Raw genomic sequence first — 25,061 nt, forward strand, 5'->3', positions numbered from 1 at the left:
TAAAATTTTATACACCTGTTCGGTTTATAAATGATTCAATTCAAATTTAACAGAATTAAAGTTGAAATAATCATTTGTACTTCATTAAAAGGTTCTTTCAGCATCTCGTTTTAATATATTTATTGGTAATATTTTGTTGATCGTTATATTTAAATGGAGTTTTTCAAAGGAGAGACATTTTAAGGTAGGAAATGGACATACATTTATAATAAGAATTCAGAAGAAAGAATATTTCATACAGAAATAAATATTCCGTATGTATAAATAACTACGCTATGAATTTTATATGTATCGGATATTCCTTCTGGTTAATGTATCTGATGTTTTTTCACGCGAGATAGCGTATATTTGCATCTATATGTCTCTTCGTTTCTCAGTAGTAAAACTTAGCATTCCTGCGGCTGATAAGTAGTTACGCACTGACAACGAGAAACATAAAATGAGTAAGAAGCATGAGACATTCTATAAGAAAAATAAAGTTGTTTTTATCTTTCATTGCATATTCGTCAGAATATTGTTAATAAATATTTAAGTTAAGATTTCAGTTGCAATAAATACATAGGATACATAGGATACATTTATTTATATATGTATCTATGAACGCATTTGACATAAAATTTTGATAACGACTAAAATTATATATTCTGATATTAAATTAATTTAATGAGAATAAAAAACTAATTTTTTTAAACAAGATTTTGTATAAAGTTATATTTATTAGGAAAAGTTCGTTCATCCCTTTATAATATGATAGGATTAGACTCATTGCTGTGCAAATCATTTCATGGAATAGTATATGTGTGCGTGTATGTTCTAAGTTTTTATTATAAAAATGCTAAATGTACTAGGAGACGTTTTTAAAAATTCATAGATTTTTCTTCATCAAACATATCAATCGTTATATTGAAAAGTTAATTATCTTTTATTTGTTTCGAGCTGCACATTGATTGAGACATTCCTGTTGGTTATAATTGCGAATTTAACGCAACGAAGTTGTTTGAATCCCTTGCAAGCATGTAAATATATCGTCGAATTAATTGGTCAATTACTTGAGGTTGGAATTGAAAGAAAGGGAAAGGTGGAGGAGAAGTCTTGCGTTTGAATGCGGGACACTTTTAAAGCCCACAGTTCGCTGAAATTGCCAGAGAATTCAATTAAATGGCAAATTAAACCATTGAACTGAATCTGTTTCCAATCGCGAGCTTAGAAATTCTATCCTTTGAATTTTTATATCAGTCAACTTTCTTTTTGTACGTACGGTAACGAATATAATTCATGAATTAATGAAGTATGTAATTGGATGAAAGTTCTTCTTCCTGGATTCAGTTTAGACTAAGAAAAATTATATAATAACGAAATTATCAACTTAAAATTGATAGAGTGTGATAGTTTATTTTTTTTTTTTTTTTTTTTTTTGCGTGAGGAGGGGAAAATGCTGTTACGCATACCCAGTGATCCGCATCACTGGGTTATGTGGGACTCGGGCGGATGTTGTTGCCATACCCACTAAAAACCCCTCCTCCTTTTTCCTTTGCTTCGAGGACAGACAACCTCGGTAAAACCTGTCGGCAGTCATCAGGGTTGTCCTTTCATGCCCCGTTGTATCTTCTTCTTCAGGCAGTTATTCTGTATATTCTGTATTGCTCTCGTCATCTTCTCAGCTAGTTCAGAATACTGGGCTGATCTCCTTCTGTGGTTCTTTGTTGTCTTGTATCTCTGCCTTCACTGCTCCGCGTAGTTGTTGTTGCTCTCGTTCTCCTCCTTGCTTCCTTCAAGGCCTTCGCTGTCACCCTCCTGTGAGGCATGACGGTCTTGCGAAATTACCTGAATTTATCTCAGCTCTCGTTCTTGGCGGTCACCGTGGCGATCAGATTGTCCACGTCTATGTTCTCGCCAAGAGCGTTCTCCAGCTCAATCCTTCTGTACGTTCACTTCGGGCACGTGAAGAGGGCGTGCTCTGCATCGTCGTTAGGGTCTTCACAGTCGAGACAGTTGCTGTCGCTGCTCTTGCCAATCCTCTTCCTATAGACCCCAAAACTCCTGTAGAGGTGGCCGTGTGTTCGTTATATATTTATTGGACGTGCGTGATAGTTGTAGTAGTTGGGCCTGGTCCGCTGTAATTGTCACTGGGGGCAGTAGATGTCGCTGCCGTCGTCCGACACTAGTTAGTGCCGAGTGGTGGTACTTGGCTTGTCGAGTGCCGCCACAGTACCCCTTACCAGTGATAGCGTTAGAATCTTAGTGTAATAAACCGTCCAATTGTCCAATTGTTGTCCAATTCGTGCGGATGTTGCTCGAAGTCTTCAATGTGGCGGTGGATACCTGTCAGTACGGTGCGGGCGTTCCGCGTACGGTCGTAGGCCTCTGTTCCATTTTTTAGTATGACGTGCTAGTGGTAATGCCCATGAACTTTTGCGACGGCCACATCACTCCTGGCTTGGTCGGTCATCGTTTCGTACCCAGTCACCTGCATGCGTGAGTCGGCGGTGAGGGGTCGAGTTTTTGTTGAAGGAAGGGCCGTTCCGTGTTCGTCGTAGCGGTAGGGTCCAGCTTGCCACAGGTCTAGATTCGCGATGATGGAAGTTCTCAGTAATGCTATCACGGTCAGACCTCAGTTTTGCTGTCGATCACGTCGGGGTCACCAATGTAGAGGTGGCCGTGTGTGCGTGATATATTTATTGGACGTGCGTGATAGTTGTAGTAGTTGGGCCTGGTCCGCTGTAATTGTCACTGGGAGCTGTAGATGTCGCTGCCGTCGTCCGACACTAGTTAGTGTCGAGTGCCGCCACACTCCCATGCCCGGTTAACAGCTGCATGGTGTGATGATCGATGTCCATCTTCTTTTTGGTAAATAGCAGGGCACTCGGTATTAATTTCCTTGCGCCTCCAGTTCCTCCTTCAGCTCGTTGCCGTCATCCGCGCCGATCCTGGTCTTATGGATCTTGTTCCACTCGTAAGTCTCTCCGAGCTTCTTTATCTTTATGTAGATCGGGAGATTCCCGGTCAACACGCAAAGTGCCGCGTGGGAGACGGTACAGTATGCCGTCGTTGTTATGCACAGGGCCGTTCGTTGTGCCCGTTTCTGCTTCTTCCTGTTCTTATCGGTATTCGCTAAGCTAATTCTTCTTTCTGAACCCATACTGCCTCCGATGGAACGGGTCCGTTCCGATGCATCTCTCGATGATCTTCTTAAAGCATTTTTCCCAGATCTTGCTCATGGCTGGGAGTATGCTTATCGGCCGATACGCGTTAGGGAGACTGGGATCCTTTCCCGGCTACCTTAGCAGTATTACTCTGGCCGTCTTCCAGCAGTCTGTTTCCAGCTTGCTTCCAGCTCCTGCTTCCAGCAGTCCAGGAGTCTTCCATCGACTCCTGCAGCCATCTTGGTGTTCATTCTTCCGGCGCCATCGTCGACATCGCCTTCGCCGATGACGACGCTGAAGCTGATGTCTTCTTCTTCTTCGGTCTCTGCCTCTTCGCGGCCCTCATAATGGGAGGATCCGTGTCCCATGGTGAATAGCCTCTGTAGGACTGCTTTCACCATGTCGATCGGCATGTCGTTGGTTGGTTTCTTGCTTTTGCATCTCTTCATGACTGTGCGATAGAGTTTGCCTTCTTGCTTTTCTGTATGGATGGAAACGCGTTCGAAAAGTAGAACGGAGTAATTAGCGATGCACGATCCCAAGCTGGTGAATATTTTTCCATCGGGAGAAGTCAGGTCGAGCGATACAAGATTTATATGCTCGTTCTGCCAGTTATTTCAAGGTCTGTGACGCGATAGAAAATGAACATAAATGAATAATAAATGTATTACAGCCATAAAGATTGCTTGATGTACGCCACCGTTTTTCCCCTATTTCTCCGATACAATTTTCCTTTTTTTTTTCTTTGCCAAACACTTTACTAATCGGTACGTATTCGAATTATCCTCAATTATTCTCGGTTGTTTCCGTTTCCTTTGGATTTACATAAGTACTCGTTTGATGTACGTGCAGAGTGAGATAATAACTATTAACAGCTATAAAATAAGAAGCGAAAATACGTTGAAACTCGACATCTAGATTCGCGAGACTTTGCAGAGCTTCGAAACTCTCGTGTTTCAAACCTAATAAAAAGTTGTAGAGGGAGAATTACATTGCGAGATCTGTTAAGGAAAATCGTATCGTTGTAATAGGATTATTTCAGCGAGGGAAATTCCGTGTTGCGTGTAACGCGTTGCAAAGCCATGAGCTTTCTTTCGGGTTAATATACATAATCGCCTTATCGAACTTTCCATCTAAACCGTTGCGCTCACACGTGAATTTTGCATTTCAATCTTCTTACTTGCAGTCCAATCCAGTTTAGTGTGACTAAGCTAAATGTTTCAGCCCTTCCAGGTAGAGTATGTATTATAGAGAGACGTACAACTCTATGAAGGGGAGATCAATAAATTGGGTTATCTTTAAATCACTGACAATTATTTCATCGACACGATTTCACCGACAGCGAATCCACCGGCAATGTCTATCAAAGTTTATTTACCGATACACCGAGTGAAATCACCCACAATCATTTCACCAATATTCTCCTTTGTCGATAATTATCATGCTTGCCACTACATGTTATCGTTGATTATATGTCTTTATTTACACATTCGTTTACGCGCATAACGAGATAAACGAAGAAACGAAAATGATATGTTGTTATGATGTATTGTTAAATTACTAATTAACACGAGTTATATATCTACCTACATGAGAGCTTCTAAATATCAATTATATTTCATGAAAGCACACAAGCTATTTTGCTATACACAAATAGAATTATAAGGAGATGTTACGTTCTAATGATTTAACGAAATCTATTCCTCTGTACATTTGACATTTCTGTATTATTACTTGTGTACTTTCTGCTCTTGTTTACGTCATCGGAAGTAAAAATACGTTAAGCGAATCAGCTAATCTATTTGAGCGATTCAATGGCTCGGTCTTCTCTTATGCGACTACCAAGCAGAAGATAAGTTCTTGGTTATATTACATTTTATAACATCCAAATTAACTTTTTTTTCTTTTTCTTTTTCTTTCTCTTTTTCTTTTTTTCCCTTTTTCTATTTCTTTTTTTTTCCTTTCTTTTTTTCTTTTCTTTCCCTTTTTCTTTTTCTTTTTTTTCCTTTCTTTTTTTCTTTTTTTTTCCCTTTTTCTTTTTTTTTCCTTTCTCTTTTTCTTTTTTTCCTTTTTCTTTTTTCTTACGTGGAGGACACCAAGCCACTTTGGGGGGGGGGGGGGAAGTGGCGTGGTAGTGAACATCCAAATTAACTGGGGCACTAATTAGCTAAAGCTTCTAGTCAAACCAGGTATCGGTCTTTGTACGCAAAGACATTCATTACAATCGTTTATAGTTTGAAGAAACACCGTTACAAATTCGTGATATAAGAGAAAGCGATTCAAAACTCGGATTCATTTGTTGGAACGACGCCGTGGGCAAAAGTACATAATGGAAAACTTTCTTCCAAGACCAATTGATAGCGCTGACGTAATTAAAATGTGACGATATTGCCAGCGACGTTTCTCCAAATAGACGACTAACTTATTTACGAATTGCCGCAACACGATTGCCGCTGGTAATACGGTTAGTAATCACTTTATTGAATTTTCGCTTGACGTGACATCGTCGAGTTCCTAGAGAGATTCTTCTCCCTTGTAAAACTATGTTTCTGCAACGACTGTATTTGTTGAATTACCGTTCGTGAACAAGTCCTTCTCTTTATTACGTGTAATAGATTCTTCTTTTTAAGTTTTAAATTACATTGGTAATTTTCTATAATTTATTACTCGAATATGGTAATTTGTTCTTAAAAAGTTTGCTTTTTCTACAATTATTTTACTACAAAACCCATCAAAAACATGATGTATGTATATATACCCTCAAATATTATCGGTTTATTCTCAAGCTATAGTTCAATTTCGGAAATTGCCAATTAAAATCATAAAAAAAAACACAGAAAGTTCGTTAAAATATGCGATTTTCCAATCAAGATATAGAATTTATTCGAGTAATATAGATTACAGTAGCGATGGTGACGGCAACGATGAATGGACTGATTCTTCGTGCGAAAATAAATTGGAAGCGCAGAACGATGCATTGTTTCAGGGAATATCGATTTTCAAGCATGGTTTTAAAGTACGTGTGCGCGTGTCTAGGTTTGTTAATTAATGCCGCTCCCAGGTTTTCAATATATAAATGTGACACCTACATATCTTTAAGCTTAAAACAATTGGACTAACAATTTCATTAAATTTAAATCAATATTTATCTTTTTAAACGCAACAATATTTTTAATGACAACTTCACATGTAAATCAAGTGCATACATATTCGATCGTTCTTGAAAACCTGATTCTCTGCGAAGAGAAAAAATCATTGAATAAAGATTTGATCTACGTTTTATATGCTACGTTTTACATCCACCTCTTTTCAGATATACCCCTCTATTTAAAATCATAGATCGTCACACTCTATAGGTATTTCCCTGAAAAGTTAATGTCGTTTTGTATAAAAGCCAATTCAAAGGGGAAGGAAATTCTGCGAAAAATTCTTTCAGATTTCCCTATGTTTGAGCTCGAATCAAAGCAATCTTGTATAGTAGGATAGGATGATAGGATGATTCTGTATTATTCCTTGTGTACTTTCTGTTCCTGTTATTTACAATAGGATGATTATGCGTTTAACTTCTCATAGAATCTCTCTGATTCCGTATGATATCATCAGTGTTTTTGAAATATGTTATTGATGTCGTAACGTCAACCGTTTCCAGTGCAAATTCAATTTTGAATCGCAATTTCCATGTTTGCATGGCAAAAGCGTAAAATCGATAACGCACGCAAACATATCTTCTTTGCTAATGGCGTACTATAAATATAAATATTTGAATAAATATTGCGAATTTCATATTGCTAAAAGATTTATACTATTTGCTCGTAAATAATCGTCGGATCTATATTTAAGTTGAAACTGCTGCATTAGATCTCTTTTCTTACTTAAAATTATTTGGATTGGTAATTTGGATGTAACTTGTAATTTATTCTTCCTTTATAAATAGTGTACAGAAGATACCAATTCAAAGAAATGGAAGGAAAGTCTAAAAGCAAAGAAAATCTACAGGAAGATAAAACGTTCGAGCCTTGCCAGGCTATATAGGATGTTAAGTAATTTCATTTTGACAATGGTCCAACATCATACTATGCATAAATTTAATATTAATATAAGCAGGTTTCATGCCATGTATTACATGTAACGTATAAGCACAAGCCCTGGTTTTAAATGCCTTATAGTAACACCGAAAAGATTATTCAGTTGGATGTCTGACTCAACATCAATATTTTACTTAGAAGATAATAGGTCGAGAGCATGTTGGTGGATGGAATGGGAGATGAATGAAGGCTTACTTCTGTAAAATACGTAAAATGGTAGTCGGAATGAATTTTGGCGCTTGGGGACAGAAAAAGAGCTGACTGATACTGTCATACACCTGAATTTATAAAATTTTGAAAATCGATGTAACCTTTGAACTTTATCGTATTCTGTTTCATAGCACAAATTATTGTTCCCGAAATGTACGTTTAGTGTTATAATATATTTGACCAATGGTTCTCAAATACTAGTTTTGCTAAAGCAATGGTGGAATTGGAGCAATTCTTTCTTCTTTTATTCTTTGAATGACCTGGATTTTCGAGTAGTCTAGTGACGCTTGATCCGTACAATTAATCGATTTCTTTTTATTACACAAGTGCAAGAGATTCCGCGTTGGACGCCGATGTTGCGAGTTCGAATGCCTGGATGAGGTTGGCACTGAGTATTGGTCCGGATCTGATGTGGTTATCGTCGATGGTTCACCTAAACTTGAAAAACATAGTGTATTGTGGACGCTGAGCTTAGTGATGGCAATTGTAATATTTTAATTTCTTTTATTCTATATTTTCGACTTCTTTTTTCGAGTAGAATCATCAATTTTCCGCTTGTACTATCAATTACCAATCAGCCTGTATGACAAAATTCTATTTTAAACACCAAACTCGCCACGAGTGGCTATTTTGTTTACGAAATTAAACGAATTTAATAAATGAAATGGCAAGGAAGGAACTACAAGTGACCGTCAAACTATTTTTATGCTTGAAAAGTAATTCGCAAAGTAATATAAAATAATACTACTGATTTGTGTCAGAATTTTTCAGAATTTTTTCTTAATCTCTTGTTTTTTCCCTTCAAATTTATTATTTATTATTTATTCGGTGCTTTTTCCCTTCAAATTTATTATTTATTATTTATTCGGTGTCACGAAAACCGATTAAATATTAAATATCTTAAATATAGATTGAAATGAAAGCTTGTCAGTTCTCGTTCAGTTGTCACTTCAAAGTTGTTAGTTCAAAGGTTCTCGTACATCATAAAGCAAGGGATCAAATCTTTAACTTATTACAAATTAAATCTTTTATTGTAATTGCGAAACTTATGAAAGTACCAAGGGAAACAAGTAGGGAACATGAACTGCTCAACGAACCAAAGAACGGCTCAGTGACAAAATTAATAAAGTAAGGATCACAAATATTACAACATTACACTCTTACATCACATAATATTTCTCTGTACAAAAGATATATATAACGAATCGACTTTTCACAACGATAAGAATCAACAGAACCAATTAAGACCAGGCGAAACTCTCATAAGACAACAATATCAGAGGGATCAAATCAGCGATTTTAATCTATGTTACAAATTATAGTTATCAAGAATAATTGCTCCTTTCACGAAAATTATGCTGATGACACACTCACAATGCATTTTATATTTGGTAGTCGGATGTGCTCGTGGCCATCAGGAGTATAAAGACGACGTTTTTAGAAAATGACAGCGCTGTCGGGTTTTAAAAGCTTTTATTTTTTTATTCATCATTACGAAGATTGTGATGGAAGAACGTAATGGGGTAAAATCTGACGATTCCTTAATGAAGAATGCATAAGAGATTCTATAGAAAACGGTCATCGTTTCGTTGGGTAGTTCATTCGAATTTTGATCAGGATTATTGAGATAGAAGGGTCGAGAGCTTGGTGGAATATCAACTTTGACGCTTCAACGCTTCATCTCTTTTCAAGCTCACCAGTCACGAATCATGGTTCACTGAATATATCTTTTTGGAAAATCTTTTTTGGATTTTCGTACGAGAAACATGGTATGTTTGACAAGGGATTTTCTTTTGAGGTAATTTAGAGTGACAAAAAGGTCTTTCTGTTAGGTAGCTTGTCGATAAAAATGTTTTATTAATAACGTAAATGGAACGAGTAGTTACGAATTTAAATAGAATATGACCAAATGGAATATATATCTTCTCTTCGACTTTCATAAGCTGAAAGCCCCGTATCTAAATTTTATCTTAATTATTTGAAGCAAAAAGTATGTTTTCTGAAACTTTCGTTTCTCGTGATGAGTACTTTATGATGCAATAAAAAATTTTGTCTGAAAATTATACTCAAGATCAATTTCATGATCCATTTTCTCTAACAGATCTCCATCTTCCACAGCTATAACAAATAATTTTTTGACACTCTATACATTTAACATCGATTATAATTGTGATAATTGAAACACCGAACATCAATGTGTTTTTTCACTACGCCAACACAGATAACAATTAACATTGATATATAATATATATTTGACGATATATATCTGAAAGAATAGAAATTTCATTTAATCGACTATATGACCATACTCGGTTAAGTACCAACAACGACTATCTATCAACCTTATCTTACTTCCTCAAAGATATAGAAAGACTTTAAAAATTTCAGCCATGTGATTTGGTCCTTTAAAATTTAGAAGTAATATAACGATAAAATACCATCAAAACCTTTAAATTTCCAATATTCAAGAGAAACTTGAAATCTCGTTTATTTACTCAGCAACAAAATCTTATTTACCTTCAGAGAACCTATACAATTTTTGCACAGCTCAATATCTCTCCTTTAAACAAAACATCAAAGTATGTTTTTCCTAACTTCAAAGGGCTCAACTCAATTTTTTGATCAATTTCTCTCGTCCTATACGCTCGTTTCAAAGCTTATAATACCATCTACACCTTTGCCTTGTGTTCCATCCATGGTTCCTATGCATGCAATTTTATTATTATCGTTCCAAAGGATCTTCGCATTTCTGTTTCGCTCGTGATAGGTATTCACATCTGTTTTACCGTGCTGTTTCATCTTCTGGGAACGATATGGTCGGAAATGATATGATGTTGAATACGCACAGGTCGTTAAACGAGAATTAATTCAAGATAGATTCAAACGGAGTTAATTAAGTGATCCCAATTCCACAGCCTTGGGGGCTGAACGCGTTTTCCTTCCGAACGGTTCGTTCGTGTCGAGTGATGCAAATTTCAGCAAGTGTTTCACCTACGTGTTTACTATTAAATTTATTTCTTATCTATCTATATCTTATCTTATGAGAGTTTCGCCTGGTCTTAATTGGTTCTGTTGATTCTTATCGTTGTGAATAGTCGATTCGCTATATATCTTTTGTATAGAGGACTATTATGTGATGTAAGAGTGTAATGTTGTAATATTTGCGATCCTTACTGTATTAATTTTGTCACTGAGCCGTTCTTTGGTTCGTTGAGCAGTTCATGTTCCCTACTTGTTTCCCTTGGTACTTTCATAATTTTCGTAATTACAATAAAAGATTTAATTTGTAATAAGTTAAAGATTTGATCCCTTGCTTTATGATGTACCAGAACCTTTGAACTAACAACTTTGAAGTGACAACTGAACGAGAACTGACAAGCTTTCATTTCAATCTATATTTAAGATATTTAATATTTAATCGGTTTTCGTGACACCGAATAAATAATAAATAATAAATTTGAAGGGAAAAAAACAAGAGTTTAAGAAAAAATTCTGAAAGAGACACAAATCAGTAGTATTATTTTATATTACTTTGCGAATTACTTTTCAAGCAGAAAAATAGTTTGACGGTCACTTGTAGTTCCTTCCTTGCCCTTTCATTTATTAAATTCGTTTAATTTCGTAAACAAAATAGCCACTCGTGGCGAGTTTGGAGTTTAAAATAGAATTTTGTCATACAGGCTGGTTGGTAATTGATAGTACAGGCGGAAAATTGGTGATTCTACTCGAAAAAAGAAGTCGAAAATATAGAATAAAAAAAATTAAAATATTACAATTGCCATCACTAAGCTCAGCGTCCACAATACACTATGTTTTTCAAGTTTAGGTGAATCATCGACGATAACCACATTAGATTCGGACCAATACTCAGTGCCAAACTCATCCAGGCATTCGAACTCGCAACATCGGCGTCCAACGCGGAATCTCTTGCACTTGTGTAATAAAAAGAAATCGATTAATTGTACGGATCAAGCGTCACTAGACTACTCGAAAATCCAGGTCATTCAAAGAATAAAAGAAGAAAGAATTGCTCCAATTCCACCATTGCTTTAGCAAAACTAGTATTTGAGAACCATTGGTCAAATATATTATAACACTAAACGTACATTTCGGGAACAATAATTTGTGCTATGAAACAGAATACGATAAAGTTCAAAGGTTACATCGATTTTCAAAATTTTATAAATTCAGGTGTATGACAGTATCAGTCAGCTCTTTTTCTGTCCCCAAGCGCCAAAATTCATTCCGACTACCATTTTACGTATTTTACAGAAGTAAGCCTTCATTCATCTCCCATTCCACCCACCAACATGCTCTCGACGTATTATCTTCTAAGTAAAATATTGATGTTGAGTCAGACATCCAACTGAATAATCTTTTCGGTGTTACTATAAGGCATTTAAAACCAGGGCTTGTGCTTATACGTTACATGTTATACATGGCATGAAACCTGCTTATATTAATATTAAATTTATGCATAGTATGATGTTGGACCATTGTCAAAATGAAATTACTTAACATCCTATATAGCCTGGCAAGGCTCGAACGTTTTATCTTCCTGTAAATTTTCTTTGCTTTTAGACTTTCCTTCCATTTCTTTGAATTGGTATCTTCTGTACACTATTTATAAAGGAAGAATAAATTACGTGTTACATCCAAGTTACCAATCCAAATAATTTTAAGTAAGAAAAGAGATCTAATGCAACAGTTTTAACTTAAATATAGATCCGACGATTATTTACGAACGAATAGTATAAATCTTTTAGCAATATGAAATTCGCAATATTTATTCAAATATTTGTATTTATAGTACGCCATTAGCAAAGAAGACATGTTTTCGTGCGTTAAATTTAAAGGTTTTGATGGTATTTTATCGTTATATTACTTCTAAATTTTAAAGGACCAAATCACATGGCTGAAATTTTTAGTCTTTCTATATCTTTGAGGAAGTAAGATAAGGTTGATAGATAGTCGTTGTTGGTACTTAACCGAGTATGGTCATATAGTTGATTAAATGAAATTTCTATTCTTTCAGATATATATCGTCAAATATATATTATATATCAATGTTAATTGTTATCTGTGTTGGCGTAGTGAAAAAACACATTGATGTTCGGTGTTTCAATTATCACAATTATAATCGATGTTAAATGTATAGAGTGTCAAAAAATTATTTGTTATAGCTGTGGAAGATGGAGATCTGTTAGAGAAAATGGATCATGAAATTGATCTTGAGTATAATTTTCAGACAAAATTTTTTATTGCATCATAAAGTACTCATCACGAGAAACGAAAGTTTCAGAAAACCCCTGGATCGTAAATGATTCGTTCTTTTGAAAAAAGCTGTTTAAAATTTCTTATACTAATCCCTATACTAATTGTGTATACTAATTGTATTTAGTATATTATGTTATAAATAATGGTTAATATAAGTATCAAAATAAATAGACAACAATTAATTAGATAACATCGTAATAACATAATATAATATAATGGGTGTAATCATATACAGTAAAACTTAGAAAATATGCTCTGGATGAATTCGGTGAAAATTATCCTTTGTTCCGTGGTATATATAGGCAAAAACGAATGGTAGACCGCAGCATAATAGTTTCCAACAACATTCTCAATATTAAGGATATCAACATCTTAGATTTAATCAAAGCCGCTGGAATACGCCAGATATTTCATATCTGACTTAAACATGTACAGTGACGAGCGAAAAAAGTAAACACATAAATGTAAAAGACTAATTTCTCAAGTGATCGGTAAAGATTAGGTAACAGTAACTACAAGTTATTATTAACGAAATGTAATAGTTAATTTTCATTAACATTAATAATGTACAAAGCATTTTACAAAAATGGATATCTCAAACCATGTTTACAGTTTTGCACATTAATTATACTCGTCGAATCAAGGTTTCAACATAGGTATTTCGTCCACTAGTACTACTTCACGTTTATTATATCCAATAGAATTAACTACTATTTAGGTAAATTATTTTGTGGAATGGTCAAATAATGCTCTTTTCTCATTATACCTTCGACATTCGCTTTTTACATAAAATCAACGAGCTGTGTTTACACTTTTGCTTGTCACGGCGTATCAAGGAAGATTGAAATATAAAGTAATTCGCACAAAAAAGTAGATATTAGTATTGATGTTATTGTATTCCATATTTGACCTTAAAATATGAATAAAATCAGTCTAAGTATTAATGAAATTTCAAACATTTTTTCTAAAAGAACGGAACTTTCCTTTCTAATGAGCACTATATGATGCAATAGAAAAACAATTTGACACTGAAAATTGTGGTCAAGATCAATTTTGCGTTACACTTATTTAACCAATTTTCATCAAATCGAAGGTGTAGAATGGCTTGAAAAAAATACCGCGATAAATACTTTTTTGACACTTTGTACAAAGGTGTATATCATTGTGTATATCGATACACATACTCTGTATGTGCATATCCGTGGTATATATATCCGTTTTTCGAAGCAAAATGTCATCTACCTGATCAAAAGAGCAAAGCAAAAACACTACATAGAGGGTTTGTTACTGTTAACACTCTCTATTTCCGTGCGTAAAGTATCCAACCAGATATCCAGGAACAGCTTTCAGGGAACGAGATTGAATATTTGATCGAATATATTTAATATGGCAATGTTACGTATAACAATATACGTATGGAATTTTAAAAGTCACGAGGGTTGCAACGGACTCAATTTTAATGTACATTAAACATTTTGCTCATTGATGACCTTACCTTAATTTTTTTCTCCTTCCTCGCTTTCTTCTCCTATGCGAGTGACACAGCAAGATTGATAGTAACAAGCGATTTCATTAAAACACAATCTCCTTTTCCATTTGATGAACACGATACGAGACGAGGGAATGATTTAGGAACACGACTTTCGAGCGGTTTCAACAACTATTAAGTTTCATTTATAGCAACGAACACTGCCAAAGACGTAATCAATAAGATTCGCGTAGGTGCCGTAGATGACGTAGATGAAAAAACGTAGATCAAACGTAAATGACGAAATTATACATTAATTTATTTTAACGCGTTAAAATTACGCTAATGACAGTTGCTCCATTCAATTTGTTCACATATTTGAGCCCTATATGGAACAAAGTGAACGGAGCATCTGCAAGCGTGTTAACCGGACAACGACGAATTTTCACATCTACTCCTCGAAGCTTCACATATATCAATGACCACTGCCGTAGTCATGGACAAACGTAGATGACGAAGTTATGTATTGATTCACTTTAACACGTTAAGATTACGCTAGTGACACTTGCGCAGTACTATTTGTTCATATATTTAAGCCCTATATGCAACAAAGTGAACGTAGCATCAGCAAGCGTGTTAATTGGACAACCACGAATTTTCACATATATTGCACGAATATTCGTATATAACAATGATCACTGCCATAATCATGGTCAAACGTAGATGACGAGATTATGCATTAATTCACTTTAAAAATTACGCTAGTGACAGTTGCGCCGTTCTATTTGTTCATATATTTAAGCCCTATATGCAACAAAGTGAACGTAGCATCTGCAAGCGTGTTATTTGGACAACGACGAATTTCGTTTCGCAAACACGGACACGTGAAACATTTTGAAGTTACGTGGACGCGAGAGTAATTCGTTCCCTTAAATTGCTCAATTTCCATTTCTTTCGCCATGTATATTCGAGTATTGCATTTGAATGGCAGAGCAGTGGGAAGTAACGGCGCACGTCGTTGATATATCGACAGGAACATGAATTCTTTTTTCATAGGATGAATACTTTTTTCATCGAATTATTAAACCGAATCAAGTTTTCAAATCCAATCATTTAATTTCATCGTTTTACATCGAACGTTTCAATCTTTTTTCTTTTAAATACTTTACCTATATTTCATCTCGTTGAATATTCCATATTTTTAATGCTACTACCACTTATTGGTAATTTCAAATATGTAATTATCGTTCTGAAGTTAGAAATTCGAAATAACATTCGTCAGTATATGATTCTACGTTTTATATAGAGTAATAAAAATGATACAATGAGTTTCGGTAAATAACCAATAAAAATTTTTGTTCCTTTTTCTTTTTCTTTTTTTTTGGTTTTATGTATCCAAGGTCGAGAATAAACTATGTGCACGTTTCCTCTCGTTTCTTGTATTTTTATGAGGAATTCAGTCTTTTTACGCCACAAGAGTCTCAACGTTTTCGTTTTCACGCCTACGTTACGCTCGTTAAACACGTTCCAACAAGACCATGAATAAGGATAACAGCTTTAATGTTTTCACATGTGTTTATTTATTATTTTAGACCTTAAATATTTTATTTACAAAATCTTTATTTAAACAAGTTACCATTGTCGCTACAATAAATCAATGAATGAAATCAGTTTAAATTTAAAATATCATTTCATAATTTCTCGTCACTTGTATCTAAAAACAACAAAAAAACGGTGTATCCACATCGGATAAATTAATACGCCCCGACGCAAAATAAAACCAAGACGCACAGCTCTGTGGAATGCCAACGGTCTAGCGCAACGCAAACTTGACCTAGAACTCTTCCTAAAACACCAGCAAATCGACATAATGCTCATAACTGAAACCCACTTCACCGACAAAAACTACCTGAACATAAACGGATACAAGTTCTACCATACCCAACACCCCAGCGGAAAGGCCCACGGCGGCACCGGAATCATAATCAAATCAAACATTAAGCACTACGAACTTCCACCATTCCAGAAAGACTACCTCCAAGCAACAAACGTAGCAATAGAAGACTGTCATGGTACAATCACCACTTCAGCTGTATACTGCCCTCCCAGACACTCCATCGCCAAAGAAGACTTTGACGACTTCCTGGACACCCTGGGCAATAGATTCATAGCTGGAGGAGACTACAACGCCAAACACACCCAATGGGGCAGCAGACTGGTTACAGTAGGAGGCAAAAACCTCCTCAACAGCATAATAACCAACAACCTCAACTACCTTACCACATACGAACCCACACACTGGCCCACCGACACAAACAAAATACCCGATCTCCTTGATTTCCTCATTAAAAAAAAATATCTCGTCAAGACACGTCCAAATCAATTCCTCGGCTGATCTCTCCTCTGATCAATCCCCCGTGATAGTAACAGTCAGTTCAACTATCATCGAGAATACACGTAATGGCTCCATACATAACCAACACACCAACTGGCAGCTCTTTAGAGAAGTCTTTACACACACAACTTCAACCTCAACTTCACTAAAAACCAATGAAGAAATCGAAGCAGCCACGGAATACCTAAACACGAGCATAATAAACGCTATCCGCTTCTCCACACCGGCAAAAACGTCCATCAGCAATCACGAATACCCCCAGTACATATTAAAAAAAATAGCAGAAAAACGTAGACTAAGAAGGATATGACAGATCCATAGAACACCGGAGGACAAACGCAAACTAAACAACGCAACTAGAAAACTATCCAAAACTATAAAAAAAACTACAATAATGACCGTTTTCACAAATATCTCGCCAGCTTGTCCCCCACAGCCGACTCCAACTACTCACTATGGAAGGCCTCCAGGAAACTCACGCGCCTCCCACAAATAATACCTCCAAGCCGCCGTCCGCAGAGTGGATGGGCGCGTAGCCCTATAGAAAAAGCCAACCTATTTGCCAAACACTTGACTGAAGTATTCCAACTACATTCCTCCATAGCTGCAGCGGACGTTACCGAATATCTGCACACTCCCTTCCAAATGTCCCCTCCTATTGAACCCTTCACTTCTTCAGAGATCATAGAAGCAATCAGTCGCCTAAACCCCAAGAAAGCAGCAGGTCACGACCTAATAGGAAATAAAACAATCAAGGAACTTCCGATAAAAGGGATTGCACTCATCGCATCAATCTTTAACGCTATCCTCCGCCTTCAACACTTTCCCAAGGCTTGGAAAATCTCACTGATCACCCTCATCCCTAAACCCGGTAAACCAATATATGAAACCAGCTCCTATCGCCCAATCAGTCTTTTACCTACCCTGTCTAAACTATTCGAGAGGATGCTCACGAATCGTCTCCTTCCACTCCTAGAAGAATTGAAAACACTCCCAGACCACCAATTCGGCTTCCGAAAACAACACTCAACAGTAGAGCAAATCCACCGCATAACCCACATGATCAGCCAAACCCTTGAAAAGAAAAAATACTGCTCAGCGGTATTCCTAGACATCCAACAGGCATTCGACAAAGTATGGCATAAAGGGCTACTCTACAAGCTCAAAAAGATCCAACCCCATCCATACTACTCCATCTTAAAATCCTACCTAACCAACAGGCAATTCATAGTTAAATGTCTAGGCGCCACTTCCGCAACATTCCCAATAGAATCCGGCATACCCCAAGGTAGTGTCCTCGGACTCCTACTGTTCTCCATCTATACTGCCGACTTATCTATATCAAACGAGGTAACAATAGCAACATTTGCCGACGACGCAGCACTATTAGCTACCCACGCAGACCCGGAAATTGCCTCATCCACTCTCCAGCGAAGTATCGACACCATGGAAAAGTGGTTCCAAAAATGGGGTTTCAAAATAAACGAAAAAAATCCTCTCATGTAACCTTCACGCTCCGAAAACAAACCTGCCCCCAGGTCACCATTAACAACACAATAATCCCAAGCAAGGACTCCGTAAGATACCTGGTCATGACCCTGGACAGGAGGCTAACTTGGAAAAAACATATCTCAGAAAAAACAAAGCAACTAAAGGAAAAATTAAGAAAATTCTATTGGTTCACGGGCCGACGCTCCAAACTAAACATACAGAACAAAATAATCCTCTACAAGGCCGCAATAAAACCTGTCTGGACCTACGGAATCCAACTATGGGGAACAGCAAGTAATTCCAACATTGAAATACTCCAACGCTTCCAATCGAAAACGCTAAGATCCCTATCAAATGCACTCTGGTATGTTACCAACGAAACAATCCACGGTGACCTCAAGATACCTACAGTCAAAGATGAAATACACAAGTCCAGAAGCAGATATAACACAACAGTCAACAACCACCACAACCCACTAGTCACCCAACTACTGGACACGACGGACCGATCTACATTTATCATATTTTATATAAAATTAGAAGGGACCTTTAAAAAATTGCATGCAACAACACACTTACAGGTACTCTTGAATTAGTTTTTCTACATGTCCGATTATGTCTTTATATGTATATGTCAATTCAAATTTATTTTCTTAAATGTCCCTTAATGAAAAACTAACACTTCATATTAACTTTGAACTTTTGAGTTCTTAGAATATTCTGATTTAGTCACTGGCTGTACCATAAATTCATTTACAGATATTATATTTCCACCAAGAGCTAGTTTTATTATGAGCCTTCCTGCATCATCATCGAATCCTTCTATTTGACCATAATTATTACTTTGTTTTCCAGCTATAATTTTCACAAATGTTCCTTTCTCGATTTTAACTTCTTCCTCTTCTTTTTTGGAATCTGTATTTTTCTTCTGCAATGCTACTTTGTCTGCTCCAAGACCCATACCTTTTGGTCGTAATTCTGGTATGACAGCTGCTACTAATCTGTAATAGTTAGAATAAACGATTGTGAAATAAAAAATGATGTTCTCTGTTTACTTTCCAATAGGTGATGTATTAAATACATATAATTAATTTAATCCAGAGTAAAATTCATACTTTTCATTTCAACCAATTCCCTTTCCTGGTTGCCATCCCATTCCCCTTAACATTGCTACACCAAAAGCATCAATAGGAATTTTTTCATAATCTTCTAACGTAGACTGAAAAATACAAAACGATATTTATAATATGCAAATGTAATACATCTGTGCATTGCACATCAATATGTTGATAACGTACCTGTTCTTTGCCTCTTAATGATTCATCTTCTACTAAAGGTTAAGTTAAATCATTTGTTTTAGTTTCATATTTATTCTTTGACTTAAGTTCCTCAATGATTTCTTTCGTCGATTGCTCTTTTAAAGTAACAACTTTATTTTCACTATCTTCAACTGGCTCTTTCTTTATTGATATTATTGGCGATGTTTTTCCATTAGATAGCTTTGATTTTGCCTCGTTAACACTAGCGTCTCCTACCTTTTCCTTATCTGCCTTCGGAAGGAAAATGTTTGCATCTATTTTATTAAGAATTCTATCATGCCAGGTTTTTGAACCTAGTAATGGAATAATTAGAGGTTCATCTTTTTTTTCTTCCTCACTGAAATAAAAAAATTGTTTTCAAATATATATATTCCGCTATTGGTGATTTTTATAGGTTAGGTTGAGGTTATATGTTTCTTGATTATAAATTTTACTTTTTGAACTCACCCTATTACTTTAATACCTTTCTCATCAAGGCATTCAATGTAATCAACTTTCTTTTTTTCTTGTGGAATAGCATTTTTTAACACAGATTTCTTAATAGATTTCGCAAAACCGAAGGAAATCTTCTTTCCTTCTTCGGCCATTTATTTGTTATTTTAACACTGACTTATAGATCAATACACATGTATATACTAGACATAAAGATTGATGTCACTTGAATCTATGTACATGAATCTAATATCTTATTATACTTTATTAATCTACTCAAAATTACTTGCACATTACTAAAATTTCATTCCGACAATGTATCAAGCGTCTGAATAAGTGACATTAAAGTAAACATATATCAAAGAGGAAATAAGAAGAACTGACGCCTATGGTTTTCTATGTTACAGAGCTAGTGCTGCACCATACGGCCAAATGCCGAAGGTGGCTTATGCTAGTATATACCTGCCTATACGTTTCAATGAGAAAATCGATATTATGTGTTCATGTGAAAATTCACATTTCCCTAGGAGCTGTATTTTGATAGATTTAAGCTTCTAATGGAGCATTTTAAACGTATAGAGTATACTATGAAGTAGATAGTAGTGCGGATCATTTTGTATTCATAGAAAATTTGAATGTATAGAAATGTACAAAATGCTCATGATATGCAAAAATATGCAAAATATTCAAAGTAAACCAATCATCAAAAAGTTTAGAAGGTGAAACAAATTTCTTTAATAACACCTAGATTAATTTTTATTTGTTAACAATCCCATATATAACCATAGCTTTTTCCCGGCGCATATACGCGCCCATACATGCGTCAATAAGATAAGAGGAAATAAAAGACAGATTATCGATAAAATACACTAACACATATGTAATACGTGGATATATTACCACTCAGATTACACATATTATATATTATAAGGGAATATGTATACCACGTATATATGTAGAACGAATATTTCAAACTTGTTTATAGCCCGTGCGCACACATAAATGCATGCACACGAACAATTTTTCGAACGATAATTATATTAATAATTTATAACCATTTATATTTTTATATTTTTATATTTTTATATTTTTATATGATAAGCATTTATATTTTTTAAAATATGTTCTTATGGCATACATATTTATTCCACGCTTCATATCTATCCACATCCGTAACTGTAGGTGACATTGTTTTTTAACAATTTTGCTATTATTTCATAATTCTTTAATTCATATTTCAAAGTCGTAACAGATGTTTCTTTTTTTTTTTTTCAAGTTTTTCCCATATTGGACTTATTTCTAGCAGCCATGCTTGCTTACAAAGCAATTTTATATCCACGCAAGAATATTTTTCAGTAGATTTTATTATGTGGTTTACAATATCCATATTCTCTAATAACTGGTTGCTAAGGTATAATTTGAACATACCAAGTCGAGTAACTTCATTTGGTAATGATACGTATATTTTCTTTTCAAGGCATCTGCGTAAAGCTGCATCAATGTCCCTAATAATATATTTACAATAAATATTATTGTTCTGTTATATTAATAATAACAAAGGAATATTCCGCACAACACAATAATTAAGATTAAGATAATGAATAATTATGATATTAAGATATTTTCTACTTAGAAAACATTGAAATAGCGTGATATACATAGCAAGGGCAATTAGTTACAGCCAAAAGAACTACATTAGAATTTTCGTTAGATACTAATCCATCCAATCTAGAAAGAAGTTCTGATCTGAATCTCTTTGCAGGTTCAGACAATGTACAGTTTACTCCTTTATTTGTGCCTATCCAGTCAATCTCATCGATGAAAATAATTGTAGGCGAAAAATTATAGGCAAGTTCAAATAAAACCTGTTCAGTTTAACAAATGTATTTATTATTTATTAAATATTATATTCAAAATTCCTTAAATTCATTGTTTCATCACGAACGTAATATCATTTCGTTTTCCAAACAACTATTCTATTTATATATGAATGACGACAAATAAAAACAAATCTTTTTAAACCTAGAATCTCTTCTTCATAGACAAAGGAAATCAACTTACACGGATATACTTCTCGGAATCGCCTCTCCATTTGCTCACCAATGAGCTGGCCGTTATGTTAAAAAAGGTGCATTGGCATTCTGTTGCGACTGCCTTAGCCAACATCGTCTTCCCTATTTCGTAATTTATTGTAAACCTGTACGGGAATGAAAGAAATACGAGTATCTTACCTGTACCAGGTGGTCCGTATAGCAGAATACCTTTCCAGGGAGAAAATGGGCCATTAAAAAAGATAGGGTACTTAAGGGGATACACAATGGCCTCCTTAATAGCAGATTTACATTCCTCTAGGCCTACAATGTTGTCCCAATATACATTTAATTTTGTCAGTATGATTTCCTGCGACAATACAAAGATGAAATGGCGCATAATCTCCGTATTAATTTCCGTAAGTGTTATGTAATTCGTTATTTAAAGCTTTACTGAAATCCCCGCGTCATTGATATACAGTGGATTGTTTATCGATAGGTATTTTATTTTTAAAAAGCTTTACAATACGTATATTAATCGAAAATAACTTACGCATGAAATGTCTTCAGCAATCTTCCGCAATTCCGGATTGTCTATATAAAGCCTCCGAGCCCGTTGCAATATCTTTGATTGCGTGGATTGTTCCATTGAGACGTTAAATAGCTCTTCTGATGAAGCTCCATCGCTTTCATTGGCGAAAATTGGTGTCACTGTCATTGCGAGATTAATATCATCCGTAGCATCACCCGTCATCTTCTGTTGTACATTCCTCCCTTTCACAGACTCACTTCTCGTTTGTTTGCTAACAGATTTGACACGTTTTACTACTTCTTCGAAGATTGAATGATATTGTAATCGATACGTTGAATACGTTGAGAACGTTGAATAGTGTTAAATAATTTAAATTCTTACACTTTGTTCGCATTTGTCATTTCCCTCGTCTTTATTTCCTTTTCAGTTATTTTCTTGCACAATATAGGATATTTTTGGAATTTCATCTTGTAATAATAATTTTCATATTCTGTAAGAATAATTTCCAAATCGACGTTGTCGCAGACTCGATATTTCCGAGGTAGACGAGCTTCCCGGATTAATACATCGCTAATGTCTACATATCTAAAAAATATAATTTTTAATTCATTGAACAAATTTTATGCTATGAGTACACACTATACGATAATCATCAATTAACTGTTTTATTTCTAGGTAAGACAGACAAAAAGAATGTACTGTCTATTTATTATTATATAAATCCTCGGCGATAATTTTTTGCCTTCTGCTTTTTAATTTCTAATTTTTAAAGTTTGAATTTATATATTTTTTCATTTATAACTAGTTAATCTACATTATCGATTGAGTTATTCTATAACTACTGAGTTACCGATGTCGATTTTCAAATTTTGGTTCCTTCCCCTCTTTCCGCACTAATTTCTATTTCGATTGGTCGCCGATATTATTCGAAAAAATTGCAACTAAGAAGATATCTAAATATATACACATAATATAAATATATAAACATAATTTTGTTATCTACTATCTTGATACGTGCAAAGATAAATCTTAATGATATATAATACAGCGTAAATGGTTATAAATAATTAATTATTGACAATAATTATAAGAATTATCGAAAGAAAAAATCATAGATACTATGTGCGAGTGTAAAATATCACAAAGAATGAACAACAATTGTGAAAAACGCAATATGGCAAATCAATGACAAAACACACTCATGACTGTCATGGAAGTTCCAAAGTCTAAAATCTAGAATATTCCTTACCTCTTTTCGCAAATTATGAGATATCTTATTTGTGGTACCTTGCAGCGATAAATCACCGTTCATTGTAATAGTTTTAAATGTGATAATGATATCCTTGTATTGACTATCGGTTTTCGATAGTTACGAGAATTTTCGTTTATTACTTTGAGACAATCCGTCACTTCCTTTCTCTTATAAAGTTTTCCTTCAACTCCGTTGAAAACTGAGCATCAAACAGGAGACGAACGATTTGTTGTCATGGCGATGTTGGTTCACACATAAGCAGGGTGCGAATATAATGATGGAATAGTCGAGTTCTGTCTACTGTATAGTAAGATGGATGCGACATGGAAATAGAAAGAGAAGGCTGTATATAGGTATTTCCTGTCCTTGTTTAATCAGGCATGCACACTAGTGGACACTGACGGCGCTCGTTTACCGTCGTTACATATTTCCGGTACAAGTACGCGGGCATTAGAGAAGGACGGAACGGTCTCTCTCTTTACCCCTATATCGCGTTTTTAGTTCGCTCACGCGCTCTGTACTTATATCTATTACATTCCCACCATAAGCAGCGGCCGTGCCAGTGACTTACAAAAGTTTCGAACTCGCGGACGTTTAATCACGTTCCCTACTCCGAAGGGGTAAGTACAAAGTTGCTCGTCTCAGTACTCTTGTTAGAAGTTTTATCATCTTTTTCATTTCGTGGCTACAAGTTTTTCCAGGAAATTCTTATCGTTTTACAAGGGCTGTGGGACACAGTGACGTCAGCTATCGATCATATACGCGAATTTGTTGTAAATTAATTAGGAGAATATCTGGAGTTGTTTATCGTTGCCAGCTGTAAAATATTAGAATTTTTCATTCATAATTGTCATATTTTCGACTCTTCCGTTGCCAAGACCATCTTGAAAGATTTTTGGTATGTTCCATCACCCTTGTTAAAAGTGTGCCCATTGGTTAGCTATATTGATTTTAAAAACCAATACGTATATCAAGTTTATTATCTAACAGAAACAAAGAAATTCGTTTTATTAACGAATTTCTTTTATTAATTATTCTTTAATTATTAACGAATTTTCGATGTTTCTTCTCAATTTCCTTTAGCATCGAACGAAGAACATTATTTGATCAAACGTTTCATAGTTCAGATTATATTTCGTTTAAAGAGATTGAAATTGAAATCGAGATAAAATCAAAAAGTATCCGTTGTTCTCGAACATTCTAGTATTCCTTCGCCGCCCGGGAGAAAGACAGGTATGAAGAAAGAGGATATTTTTTTTTATTAACTTTTTAATATTGATATTTCGACAAATATTGACATGTGCAGTGAGAAAATCGAGTGAAATTTTCAATAATATCGTTTTAATAATTTGTGAAACGAATTAGTTTGGTTTTTTCCATTTTTATTAGTTTCCGTCAGTGCTGATTGACGCGCCACTCCAGTTTCC

At 35.1% G+C, this 25,061-nt stretch overlaps 4 protein-coding genes across 10 annotated transcripts in view; 2 read left to right on the forward strand and 2 right to left on the reverse strand.

Annotated features, from left to right (window-relative positions):
• LOC126927038 (G-patch domain and KOW motifs-containing protein-like) overlaps positions 1-20,150 on the reverse strand; it is a 42,655-nt gene extending 22,505 nt beyond the window's left edge. Inside the window, exon 1 of the mRNA XM_050743363.1 lies at positions 19,836-20,150. Coding sequence (XP_050599320.1) covers positions 19,836-19,975 — 140 coding nt within the window. The 5' untranslated portion in view covers positions 19,976-20,150. The remainder of the gene's footprint in view (positions 1-19,835) is intronic.
• LOC126927056 (integral membrane protein DGCR2/IDD-like) overlaps positions 1-25,061 on the forward strand; it is a 211,178-nt gene that overhangs the window by 170,709 nt on the left and 15,408 nt on the right. The window contains exon 1 of one of the 6 annotated variants that reach the window (XM_050743413.1): positions 24,037-24,254. The exons of the other annotated variants lie outside the window; for them this stretch is intronic. The gene's annotated coding sequence lies outside the window, so the exon portion shown is untranslated. Of the gene's footprint in view, positions 1-24,036; positions 24,255-25,061 lie in introns of those variants that run through there. 6 annotated transcript variants of the gene reach the window in all.
• Positions 1-25,061, forward strand: part of LOC126927052 (integral membrane protein DGCR2/IDD-like) — a 392,464-nt gene that overhangs the window by 53,220 nt on the left and 314,183 nt on the right. The gene's annotated exons all lie outside the window — the stretch shown is intronic.
• Positions 21,593-23,331, reverse strand: LOC126927045 (katanin p60 ATPase-containing subunit A-like 2; the record flags this gene model as incomplete). Its single annotated transcript, XM_050743376.1, has 4 exons — positions 22,404-23,331; positions 22,052-22,220; positions 21,882-21,994; positions 21,593-21,685 (listed from the first exon to the last, which is right to left on the reverse strand). Coding segments are annotated over exons 1-4 (576 nt in total), but the record flags the coding sequence as incomplete, so codon positions are not given.

Source organism: Bombus affinis, unplaced genomic scaffold, assembly GCF_024516045.1.
Source record: "Bombus affinis isolate iyBomAffi1 unplaced genomic scaffold, iyBomAffi1.2 ctg00000070.1, whole genome shotgun sequence".
In the NCBI taxonomy this organism is placed as follows: Eukaryota; Metazoa; Arthropoda; class Insecta; order Hymenoptera; family Apidae; genus Bombus; species Bombus affinis.